Here is a 13627-nt window from a genome sequence, read left to right on the forward strand (position 1 = left end):
ATAGCGTATATTACTTTTAAACCTACAAAGTACTACAAGAACTCTGTGAATCCTCTAACCCAATTATAAACACATAAAAATGTGTATCATCTACGCCTTAAATGTTTTCAAATGTGTCATATACGGTTTTGAGCATGACTTAACTCAGGGGGAGCTCCACAAACCACGTTAAACCCAGATCCCGATCTAACGAAGGTCTTAACTCATTCTCTTTCTATGCCACATCAATGTGGAATGCACTCCCAACAGGTGTAAAAGTGCATCTCTATCCTCCTTCAAAACCGCTCTAAAACAACACCTCCAGGCAACTTCAACCCTTTACTAATACCCTCCTCCATTCACATCCCACCTCCCTGGATTGTAAATAACCTAATGTACAGTAAATAATCAAATGTATTTCTAATGTATATACTTATGCTATGTTCTCTGCTGGCTGTACATAGCCTACTAAGTAAGACCTACACTGTTTCAATGTCCATTTCTCTGTTGATGCAATTGTTGATGACTGAAGTACTGATATCAACCAAAGCTCCTCATCCCACCTCCTGGATTGTAAATCATGTAAATAATTCAATGTATATACTATGATGATTAACCTGTGTGATGACTGTATTATGCTGATAGTATATATTTGTACCATGAATTGATTAACGTGGACCCCGACTTAAACAAGTTGAATAACTTATTCGGGTGTTACCATTTAGTGGTCAATTGTACGGAATATGTACTGAACTGTGCAATCTAATAATAAAAGTTTCAATCAATCAATCAATGATGTCCTCAAGTGAAGTATTGTGGGGTTAAAATAACATTACCTTGAATTAGATATCAGATTACAGGCGGTGGTCCAGAGTCCCATTAGGCTACTGTCTATTTACTGGAATCAGTGCAGATTTGGGTGTATTTTGAAAGGTTTAGAAGCAAATACATAAACGATAATAAAACATTTTTTTTTTAGATGGAATGGAGAGCATTTATACACTTAAGAATTTATTTTTTCGACAGATTTATACCAGTCATCATCACAAAGACATAACTGTTTGCCTCGACCTCACTTCATTTGACACTGACATGGTATTTAGAGAGGAAAAGATTGGAGGCACATCATGTCTTCACATCTGAGGGGTCCACAAATTAAACATTAATCAGTGACAGGCAATGTATGACTTACCTAAGTAAGGTATTTGATTGACATATCAAATGCAGTGCTTGCTTGCAGTTGATTTCCTGCTACAAATATTAGTCTCTTCTACAATTCATGTCTGCAGTTGTTTTTATGGTGTGAAGTTCATATTTGATCTCATTATTTAGCTCTAAATGTCCCTGTTGTTCAGCAATGTTTGCTAGCGATATCAAGATTCTGTATATGCTGCGTAGCCTATGAGAGATGTATTCATCTAGTTATATACTATTGAGGATATTGTCTTGATGCTAATGAATATCACCAAAAGCGGTATAATGTGGTCATCTGTGTCGAATAAAGCACTTGCTTTTAGTTTGTGTTATGAAAATTGACAACGAAAACGTGGTGGATTGGATCAACAATCACAATATTTATTACTAGGGCTTAATATGATGTTAGTTTATTTGCACAACCAGATCTATATAATTATATAGTTATAGACACACTTTTGTTTCCCCCTGACATTCAGGACTCAATGAAAGCTCTTTCATATCGCTCTATTTGAACGACTGGAACACCCAAGAACAGAACAGCAATACAGCATTTTATGCTTATACTCTACATTCATTCTCACTTGTTCTGATGCTACGCTCAAGCTGGTTGATCATCTTGAGAATTAAGACGCAAAGAAGAAAAACGGTTCTGACATTTTATGCAAGCCAGCAATAGGAAACATTTTAAAGTGGTTGTCATGTGACTATCTCAGTATATAGCTTACCCCAAATGGCGGTGTGTCAAGTAAGCTAGCACATTTCAAAAAGCGTATCTTTTTCCTAAATAGGTTGTCAAATATTACAATTAAACTATACCTACTATAAATCTTCAATCAATTAATTTAAAACAAGCTACACAAAGCGTCACAGGTCCCGAAGCAACAGGCACCGCCTTTTAAAAGGCACACACTGAAATGTATCTGAATTATGCCAGATATATGAAGTTTTTTTTTTTTTTTTTTAAATAACGCAATAATTACATTTCCTTTGTAATTAATTACATTTATTAAAGAGTAATTCCGTTAGTAATGCAATTAATTTTTTGGTAAAATAACTAGTAACCATAACTAATGACTTTTTAAAAGTAATTTTCAGAACACAGCCTGTCACACAGCATCATGAAGCAGTTGGCAGGTTGGTTTTCTCTTCTTTGTGTATGTCTTATCTTAATGTTTATTGTTAAAAGTAATCTATTTTCATGTTGTTGTTGACGTTTATACATGTCCTTTTAAACCAGGGCACTGAATTTCACATTTTGTTCTTTTGTGTGTTTGTTCGCTAAAGAATTGAGCCTAGCTAAATGTTTTTCAAGAAGATTGGAGATTGTATTTGACTTTTCTTATATTATTTCAAAGGCTTTTGTTTTTTTCTTATCTTAAAACACCTCTACAAAACCCACCTTCTTACTTGTTAGATCCTGTTTTTGTGTATTTGGGATCCTCATCAGTCCCGGAAATGTAAAATCAAGGCTTGGTGTAGACCATGGGTGTCAAACTCTGGCCCGCGGGCCAAATTTGGCCCGCTGTGTAATTTCACTTGGCCCTTGAGGCAATATCACATTAACATTAGAGCTGGCCCGCCGCTGTAACACCGTATTCACCGCTAATACTCTTACTTGCCAACCCTCCCGATTTTCCCGGGAGACTCCCGAAGTTCAGTAACCCTCCCGAATTTCATCCGGGACAACATTATTTGGGGTGGGCTTTAAAGGCACTGCCTTTGACGTTCTCTACAACCTGTCTCCACGTCCGCTTTTCCTCCATACAAACAGCGTGCCGGCCCAGTCACATAATATATGCGGCTTATACACACACACAAGTGAATGCAAGGCATACTTGGTCAACAGCCATACTGGTCACACTGAGGGTGGCCGTATAAACAACTTTAACACTGTTACAAATGTGCGCCACACTGTGAACCCACACCAAACAAGAATGACACATTTCGGGAGAACAGCCGCACCGTAACACAACATAAACACAACAGAACAAATACCCAGAATGCCTTCCAGCACTAACTCTTCCGGTACGCTGCAATATACACCCCCCTCTATCACCAAACCCCGTCCACCTCAACCCCACCGTCGAAAAGAGGCATTCAGTTTTTATTTAAATTTTATTTGATATGCCATTGATATTTTTTAATTATTATTATTGTTATTTGAAACTCGATTTTGCATGTCACTATGAAGTTATATAAGCCTTGCTTGTTCAATATTCAATGCAAAACTAGTTTGGGTCCCTATTAAAAGGTTAATTTGTTCAACCTCAGCACGCGGCTTTGTTCGGTTTTAAATTTTGTCCCACTCTGTATTTGAGTTTGACACCCCTGGTGTAGACATTTAGTTACGTCAACGGACATCTTCATTCATGGGTTAGTTTATGGGTTAAACTATATCGGGATATACAGTGGGGCAAACAATTATTTAGTCAGCCACCGTCAGCCAAGTTCTCCCACTTAAAATGATGACAGAGGTCTGTAATTTTCATCATAGGTACACTTCAACTGTGAGAGACAGAATGTGGAAAAAAATCCAGGAATTCTCATTGTAGGAATTTTAAATAATTTTTTTGTAAATTATGGTTGAAAATAAGTATTTGGTTAACCATTCAAAGCTCTCACTGATGGAAGGAGGTCTTGGCTCAAAATCTCACAATACATGGCCCCATTCATTCTTTCCTCAACACGGATCAATCGTCCTGTCCCTTTAGCAAAAAAACAGCCCCAAAACATGAGTTGAGTTTATACCAAAATGGATACATAGATGATACAGTAGAGGATTGGGAGAATGTCATGTGGCTTAGATGAAACCAAAATAGAACATTTTGGTATGAACTCAATTCATTGTGTTTGGAGGAAGAAGAATACTGAGTTGCATCCCAAGATCACCACAGCTACTGTGAAGCATGGGGGTGGAAACATCATGCTTTGGGGCTGTTTTTCTGCTAAGGGGACAGGATGATTGATCCGTGTTAAGGAAAGAATGAATGGGGCCATGTATCAGGAGATTTTGAGCCAAAACCTCCTTCCATCAGTGAGAGCTTTGAATGGTTGACCAAATACTTATTTTCCACCATGATTTACAAATAAATTCTTTAAAATTCCTACAATGTGAATTCCTGGATTTTTTTTTCACATTCTGTCTCTCACAGTTGAAGAGTACCTATGATGAAAATTACAGACCTCTGTCATCATGTTAATTGGGAAAACTTGCACAATCGGTGGCTGACTAAATACTTTTTTGCCCCACTGTAAGTTTCGGTCCCTATCACGCAGCCCTACACTCATGTTAACAACAATGCTAGCACAGTTTAGGGATGTTCTGTGTTTGAGTGTTGCAGAAGGCCTTATGATGGCATTGTGTTTATGAGTATAAGTGCACATGTGTACATTGTTTAAATGTTAATAATTAAATTGTGATACTTAGGACATTTCATTTTGCTACAAAAAAAAAATCTATGCTACCGATTTTTTTCATTTAGTAGCACCGGTGCTACTTGTGAAAAAGCTAAGCGTACAACACTGTCTTTAAGCAATTTCTGTCCGTTAGGACTTCAGCAGCAGAGATAATTGTCTGATGACATTTTCCCGCAGATGTTTCCGTCATTTAACGTCAGAACGTGGTCTATTAATACGAGTTTAAAGGGTTTTCTTACCATCCTCCAGTGTGGTGGCAGCCACCTCTGTCGAAGAGGGCCCAGTCCCTGCACTGTTGCTAGCCTGCACCACAACCCCGTACTGGGTAAACTTTTTGAGGTTGTCCAGTACCAGGCTTTCTGCATTGTCCCCTGTTGTTTCCACGCTGATGACGCTGAACTGGTAGTTTCCACCTGAACTGTACTCCCTGTAGCCCACCTGGTAGCCTTTGATTGCTCCATTCTGGAGGTGCTTCTTGGGTGCCTAGAAGAGAAATAAATGCTTTGCCAGTTAATCTAATGAAACATGTCAAGAAACCTTTATTTACATTAAAACAGTATAAAAATCATGGTCAGAGATATTATACATTACTTCAACTGTATCATATTGTATGTGTTAAGAGTAATTCCAAAGTACTTATTTGTACTTCAACTAGAAATCTGATATAAACAATATATAACATAAAGTAGCAAGAAACACATCAATAATGAATAAAGCAAAACATGTTCTAGAACAAAAATCACTCCATAATCTCTACTGCTCGCTAGTGTTACCATGTCTGAGTTATTGTAGGAAATATGGGGAAATAATTACAAAAGCACACTTCATTCATTAACTGTGTTACAAAAAAGATCCGTTAGAATAATACACAATGTTGGATACAGAGAACATACAAACCCTTTATTCATTGAATCACAAATACTGAAATTCGACGACACAGTGAAATTGCAAACAGCTAAAATTATACACAAAGCAAACTATAACCTGCTACCCAAGAATATGCAACAATTCTTCTCAACAAAAGAGGAGAAATATAATCTTTGAAAAAAATGCAATTTAAAACTTTTGTACGTAAGTACAACACTTAAGACCTTCAGTATTTCAGTATGTGGAATTAAATTATGGAATGGATTAAGCAAAGACATCAAACAATGTACTAATATCCTCCACTTCAAGACACACTTCAAACTTAACATTTTTACAAAGTACAAAGAGGAAGAACCACGTGAACCACATGCTGAATGTATGTCAACCATCCATTGATTTTCAAGATGATCTTATTTATCTCACCATATGAAATATAACTTACTTCACCAATTAGTATTTTTTTTTTTCATTGTTATGACTTATGGAGTATATTGTAAATAAATTGAGAACAGGAAGTGAACAAAAGTTTGAGCAACTGTTATGTAAAAGAAAAGGGGTAGGATTAAATAAGCTCTGCTTCTTCCTACTCCTTTTCGAACATGTTGAAAAGAGAAACTGTATATTGAGATGTATCATGTTGTATGCTTGCATGTTCCAAATAAACTCAAACTCAAACTCAAATTCAAACTACGCAAGGTTTATTTGTGGCGGGCAGTATGAAAACAAAGTTGCAATTTACCCTCCAAGAAACTTTGATGCTCTGAGAGGAGAAGGCTTCAAGCTGCACATCCTGAGGTGGTCCGTCAGGAGCTGAAGACAAAATTACAAATCGTTGAGTTCGTTATCAAAAAGGCAATTTGCGGACTTCGGGTTTGGGCAAGATGGAGTAGACACGTGTTGAGTCTCGATCCCACAACTTTTTACATTGCCACTCTTTTAAAACTCCATAAACTACACTGGCGAGCGGGCAAGCGGGTGATTATATTACTCCGGAGGTGCAACTGGCCAGAAAGGCCAACTCACTCGACGAAGCGGAGCGCCAGAGATACCGATGCCGAGCCTAACTCCTCCAACGAGGGTACCAGCGAAGTCAACATGTCGGCTATAGTCTTCTGGAAGAACACTGCCAGGCCTTGTCTGCGGACTTCAGGACAGCAATTTCTACACTCGAGACAAAGTTTGATAATGTACACACCAAGGTCTCTGAACACTCTCAGAAAATTACTTCACAAATGCTACCTTGCAAGACCAACGCCTGATAGCATTGGAAGCAACATGTGCTAAGCAACGGGCTAAAGTTAGCAACTTCGAATCCCAGAGTCGGCAAAATAACATCCGAGTGGTCGGCATACCAGAGTCCGTGGAGGAGGCACGTCCAACTACCTTTTTTGCGGAGCTACTGAAGGAGATTTTTGGCATGGATTTCTAGCTCTCTCCTATCTTGCTGATTGTATTGTACCATATGTCCCGGCAAGAAATCTGCGTTCAAAGAACTCCGGCATAGTAGTGATTACCAGAGCCCAAAAAAGTCTGTGGGCTATAGAGCGTTTTCTATTCAGGGTCCAGAATTCTGGAAGGCCCTCCCAGTAACAGTTAGAGATGCTACCTCAGTAGAAGCATTTAAGTCCCATCTTAAAACTCATTTGTATACTCTAACCTTTAAATAGACCCCCCTTTTAGACCAGTTGATCTGCTGTTTATTATATTTTCTGCTGCTCTACCCCCTTCTCCCTCGTGAAGGGGTGGGGCACAGGTTAGGTGGCCATGGATGAAGTGCTGGCTGTCCAGAGTCAGGACCCAGGTTGGACCGCTTGCCTGTGCATGGGGTTGGGGACATCTCTGCGCTGCTGACCTGTCTCCACTTGGGATGGTCCCCTGCTGGCCCCACTATGGACTGGACTCTTACTATTATGTTATGGTGGGCGTTTCTCTCCAAGGTTTGTCATTGTCATCCCACTGGGTTGAATTTTTTCTTGCCCTGATGTGGGATCTGAACCGATGATGTCGCTGTAGCTTGTGCAGCCCTTTGAGACACTTGTGATTTAGGGCTATACAAAAAATCATTGATTGATTGATTGATTGAGTCCTTGGTCCAAAATACATCACTAAAGCTCTCCTGTCCAAAGGCAAAACCTAGTAACTCACGTCTAGCTGATTTTGAGAAAACAAAGGAAAACCAATCTATCTTGATGCTGTCTTACAAAGATCTACAAAGTCATCAAACGTATAGATGTTTTCTTGAGCTTTCATTTTCTTGACGATTGAGCCGTGGATTGAATCTGCTCTCATGAACATGTGGCCTTTCTCCAGATATTTTATCACAATTTCGGGTGGGCCCCATTCTGCGTTTGCACATTGGGCAAGAGCCGTGTACAGCGTCCAGTTTTTATTTTGACCTCCACAGTTATCTGCCCAAAAGAGTATGCAAGGGGAAGAATCATGAACAATACATTTAATGAAGGTGCTTGCAACGTCCTGGGCCAATCTTCCAAATATCCCCTCGTGCCATAATATCACATAATCAGGTTGACCGTCGGCCCCCATTCGTGCAAATGTCTCATTAAAGACAATAAGGCGACTGACAAAGAAGCTCCGATTGGTCCCTTGAGATATTAGGTTTTTCTGTTGTATCTACGTGGTTATGTGGGAGTTGCTAGGTCCTGCCATGCGCGTAACAGCTTACTTATGGAACAAATTAACAGAGGTGGGACCAAGTCATTGTTTTGCAAGTCACAAGTAAGTCTCAAGTCTTTGACCTCAAGTCTCGAGTAAAGTCCAGAGTCAATACAGGCAAGTCCGAGTCAAGTCCAAAGTCAATACTGGAAAGTCTCAAGTCAAGTCCAAAGTCCTGCATTTTGGGTTTCGAGTCATTTCAAGTCTTTTTAACCACAGACTAATATATGTACACAGATTGTGTATGCTTTTAAAACGCTGTATTTCTTATTAAAAAAAAACAGTAATGACATTGCACTTCATAATAGCACTATTAACCAGTTATTCTAAACATTTACCTCATTCCTTTACAGAATAAACACATTTGAAAAAACAAGTGCAACTGTACTTACTTGCACAAAAGTGTTAACATTGTATTTCCATGGAATATTGCATTGTAACTAGTCCCACAGCAGTTTATATCATGTTGTTACCTTATCTCATTGATCTCATCTCATACGGTATGTGTTTATGTGTGCGTACACATGAAAAACAACAAATACATGAACATAACAATGAACAGTGCTGTACTTGTTAGATGTCAGGGCTCTATGGAATATGTACACATATTCATAATATAGTATACATTTTAACTGACCTTTATTTGACTATGTTTGTCTTTTTGTAGGTGGGTAAAATATGCGGTGCTGCTGACCGCCGTCTAACGTTACGTTACTGTGTGTGATACATTCACTAACGTAACGTTATGTGTAGGTATCTCATGCAACCCTGCTTAAAAAAAATATCACTTGACAAAAAGTATGAATAAGGTAGCAAACTGCAGTGGACGCAACAGATTGCCGTGTTTGCAATGACGTTATAACCATAGACATCTTATAAGTAGACGCAGAATTGGCTGCTGTGACGCAAGCAATTTGGCCGCCATCTTGAAGTGGTGATGAGGAGCCAGCAAGCAGCCTAAACTGACAGTTGACAGGTAGAAAACAAAGATGCTGGGCTGGTATTCAGCGTTTTCCTGCTCAATTGAGCGGACTGTTGAAAATAGGAATTGGAGGATTACTTTTCACAGGTAAGATTTAACATTAACATACTATTGGTTGTATTTTGTGAAAAGAATATTACCACAGATTTAAGCAGGAGCAAAGAACTACAATATTCGTATGTGAAAATCACAAAGAAATCTTCTGTGGGAGGATGACCCCCCTACAGGTATTTGGTTTACAAACTTTCAGGCCCACCTAAAACAAAATTCACCAGCCGCCATTGATTATGATGCATTCTCATTTTATTGTAACCACAGATAAGTCTTCAAGTAACAATATTCAAGTACTAACTTTGTTGAGTAAAACAGAATTTGGTTTTATTCTGAATCCAGTGAAACAGATTGGTGGTTTTAGCTAAAATAAAGACTTTCAGGTGTTTATATATGTTCAATCACTGTAAATATGATCATTTAAAGGAAGAATGTAATAGAAAATATCAATACAAAGTGTCCAGACAGAATAAACTATCTGCTGTTGCAGCAACAGAGATAAAGTCTATATTAGTGGTTCTCAACCTTTTTTCAGTGATGTACCCCCTGTGAACATGTTTTTAATTCAAGTACCCCCTAATCAGAGCAAAGCATTGTTGGTTGAAAAAAGAGATAAAGAAGTAAAATACAGCACTATGTCATCAGTTTCTGATTTATTAAACTGTATAACAGTGCAAAATATTGCACAATTGTAGTGGTCTTTCTTGAACTATTTGAAAAAAAAAAATGTAAATATAACTAAAAACTTGTTGAAAATAAACAAGTGATTCAATTATAAATACAGATTTCTACACATAGAAGTAATCATCAACTTAAAGTGCCCTCTTTGGGGATTGTAATAGAGATCCATCTGGATTCATCAACTTCATTCTAAACATTTCTTCACAAAAAAGAAATCTTTAGCATTAATATTAATGGAACATGTCCACAAAAAATGTAGCTGTCAACACTGAATATTGCATTGTTGTATTTCTTTTCACACTTTATGAATTTACTTTCATATATTGTTGGAGTATTTTTCAATAAATATATTTATAAAGGATTTTGAATTGTTGCTATTTTTAGAATATTTAAAAAAATATCATGTACCCCTTGGGATACCTTCAAGTACCCCCATTTGAGAACCTCTGGTCTATAGGTCCGTAAGATATATAGATATCTAATGTATTCATACATTGTTTATGTAGGATATACGCATGTATATACAACCTAATCATATTGTTTCTTCAACTTCAAAATAGCTGACTGTTTTTCCCCCTTCTCTGGGATTATATTCCCAGTTTTGATCTCAGACGTCTGGTCACTTATAGCATATAAGAATATTCTATTATTGTTAGGCAAATTATGAACACGCCAAGACATGTGTCCTTTATCATAGTTACACGAATGACAAAAAAACGCGTGAATATGAGTGGTATTCAGTGAGGTAATATGAATTAAATGCTCTGACAGTTCATTGCTCCTGACAAATGAATTGCACTGAGTGGAGTGGATCACCACTCCAAGATGGGGGCCCCGCATCCGTTTGCGGCAACAGGCAGTAGCGCTCGATGCTGCGTACCCTTATAAGATGTCTATGGTTATAACGTTAACAGTGAGTTTACAGCCTCACTGATTTAACTACACTGCAAATTAAAGTCACGTTACTCAGCCAATAAACGTTAGCTTACATTCAAAATGTACCCTTCTTTGTGCAACTTCAAATGTCGAACGAAGTTGTAAATTGATGCGTCTCCGTCTGTAATCTTCCAACCGCATGTTTTGCATACGGCAATTCCTGTTTTGTTGACCAAGTCGTACTTTTAATACCCGAACGAAACACTTTATGGCATAATTTTCTTCACTTATTCTTCTGTTGTTTGAAAGCGCTTCTCCGTTGGTTTTCCTGTAATTTGATTGTGACGAAAACAAAGTGGATGTAATTTGATTGGCTGTTGTACTGACAGGTAGCACACAGGCTGTCATCGCACACACGCTGATACACTTCCGTACACAATGGAAGATACGGAGCGCTCCTGAATAACTTTTTAATCGTTGGGTTTTGGGGAAAGTAGCAAGTCTTGTCAAGTCAAAAGGCTCAAGTCCAAGTCAAGTCACAAGTCATTGATGTTAAAGTCTAAGTCGAGTTGCAAGTCTTTTTACATTTCGTCAAGTCGAGTCTAAAGTCATCAAATTCATGACTCCAGTCTGACTCGAGTCCAAGTCATGTGACTCGAGTCGACACCTCTGCAAATTACAATATCGCATACACTAATGTAAACCATATCACCTAAGAACTCCAAAATTTTTATCAGTTCAGTTTTGACCAAAATTGAATTACTGGGTTTTGCCTTTGGACGGGAGAGCTACTGGTGCACTGTACATTTTGGTGTTAAGCAAACGCTTCTTATGTGCCTTGTTTGTTTATTTCCTTTAATATTTCCTATATTACTATACAATCAGGTTGGGATGTGTCTTGCGAGCGTAGGCTCACTTTAATTCTTATTTCGCCTTTTGGAGTTGATTACTGTTACTGTAAGGGAGGAGACTCCGGAAGTTAGTATTAGTCAAGTAAGGCTAAGCAAGAGTCAGAGAGCTCAGATAAGGTTCTTATTTAAGGTGGGTAGTAAGGGTAATTGCATTCTAATCTGTTGGGGTTTGTTGAAATGTGTCTTTCTGTCATTACTAGTTTTTAATTAGTTTAATTTTTTTATTATTATTTTTCCTATTATTCTTTTATTTTGTTATTCATTTGTTTTGGGCACTAGGTGACAATTACCTTGGGAATTGAGTGTGTGGGTATTGTAGGGGGTGGGGTTTATTATGTTACATATTGTAAAATGTGCAGATACCTCAACTTGCTGTTACCATGAGTCATCATGTTATACTGTCTGCAAAATTCTATAAAAATATTTGGAAAAAAAAACAGTCTGAGAAAGACTAATACAAAATGTTTAAGTGTATGTGGATTTGGCTGTTACCGCTAATGTGATGAGTGTCTTTTAAAAGGGGACGATCCGGGGTTGAGTAGAAGTGCTCTGCGAGGAGATGAATGGAATGGGGGCTAATTTGCGGAAAAGGGTCCGGACCCACTGCATTGACCATTGTGTGACATTTACTACGGAGGCCGCTGATTGAAAAGTTCTGCTTTTAGTGCAAGGTCAGCGTGTGTTCAATAATGCAACAGAGCCAATGGGGCTGATGTCAGTGCCATGTTAATGAATCGCCCCGTAACAGTCCCTCCTTTTGCTTCTAGTCTTGCCCTTTATGTCTGCATTTGGGTTTTTGGAACCTTTATTCACATCACCCTTTGTAACCCTTTGAGAGAAAGTGCCAACTTGTGCCAAAAAGAGTCGGCATTTGCGTAGAAATTGTGTGTGAAGGTTGATGAACTATAATTTTTCATGGGTAATTTTCATTTCCTGAATTTTGTGTAAAATTAGGGGTGTCCTGATCCAATATTGATATTGGTTATTTGGTATCGCAGTGGTTCTCAACCTTTTTTCAGTGATGTACCCCCTGTGAACATTTTTTTAATTCAAGTACCCCCTAATCAGAGCAAAGCATTTTTGGTTGAAAAAAAGAGATAAAGAAGTAAAATACAGCACTATGTCATCAGTTTATGATTTGTTAAATTGTATAACAGTGCAAAATATTACTCATTTGTAGTGGTCTTTCTTGAACTATTTAGAAAAAAAGGTATAAAAATAACTAGAAACTTGTTGAAAAATAAACAAATGATTCACTTATAAATAAAGATTTCTACAAATAGAAGTAATCATCAACTTAAAGTGCCCTCTTTGGGGATTGTAATAGAGATCCATCTGGATTCATGAACTTAATTCTAAACATTTCTTCACAAAAAAATAAATCTTTAACATCAATATTTATGGAACATATCCACAAAAAATCTAGCTGTCAACACTGAATATTGCATTGTTGCATTTCTTTTCACAGTTTATGGACTCACATTTGTATTTTGTTGAAGTATTATTCAATAAATATATTTATAAAGGTTGTTTGAATTGTTGCTATTTTTAGAATATTAAAAAAAAAATCACATACCCCTTCAAGTACCCCCAGGGGTACGCGTAACCCCATTTGAGAATCCACTGTGGTATCGGACAAGTATCTGATTATATCGGCTTGCGTTCAAACTTTCCAATATAAAAGGTGCGATGCACTACTGCAGCATGTTAACATCTAAAGCTCCAAAAGGCACGCAATACTGGTCTTTTCTTGCATTTTAGTCAAGTCCTTTACAAAAGGTAAACTATAGGCTATATGCTATAGGCTACTTGGAGCTAGCACCTAAACAACAGCCTCCAGACAAGTTAAAAATAAATAAAAAGTGCCTTTAATCAAACATTGCAGTCTAAAACAGCAAATTTGTCAGTATGAGCAAGTATCAAATAATTATAGTTCCATATTATTTACACATGCAAAGTCTCCAAGACAGAAGCGTATTAGAAAGTATTCAGT

The 13627-nt window shown here is 37.7% G+C and overlaps 1 protein-coding gene across 2 annotated transcripts in view; it reads right to left on the reverse strand.

Annotated features, from left to right (window-relative positions):
- The window catches only part of dscama (Down syndrome cell adhesion molecule a), a 349961-nt gene that overhangs the window by 39282 nt on the left and 297052 nt on the right, over nt 1-13627 (reverse strand). For both annotated transcript variants that reach the window (XM_061898103.1, XM_061898104.1), the window contains exons 16-17: nt 6200-6270; nt 4833-5076 (exon numbers count right to left, since the gene is read on the reverse strand). In XM_061898103.1, coding sequence (XP_061754087.1) covers nt 4833-5076; nt 6200-6270 — 315 coding nt within the window. The remainder of the gene's footprint in view (nt 1-4832; nt 5077-6199; nt 6271-13627) is intronic.

The sequence above is a fragment of the Nerophis ophidion genome, linkage group LG04, assembly GCF_033978795.1.
Source record: "Nerophis ophidion isolate RoL-2023_Sa linkage group LG04, RoL_Noph_v1.0, whole genome shotgun sequence".
In the NCBI taxonomy this organism is placed as follows: domain Eukaryota; kingdom Metazoa; phylum Chordata; class Actinopteri; order Syngnathiformes; family Syngnathidae; genus Nerophis; species Nerophis ophidion.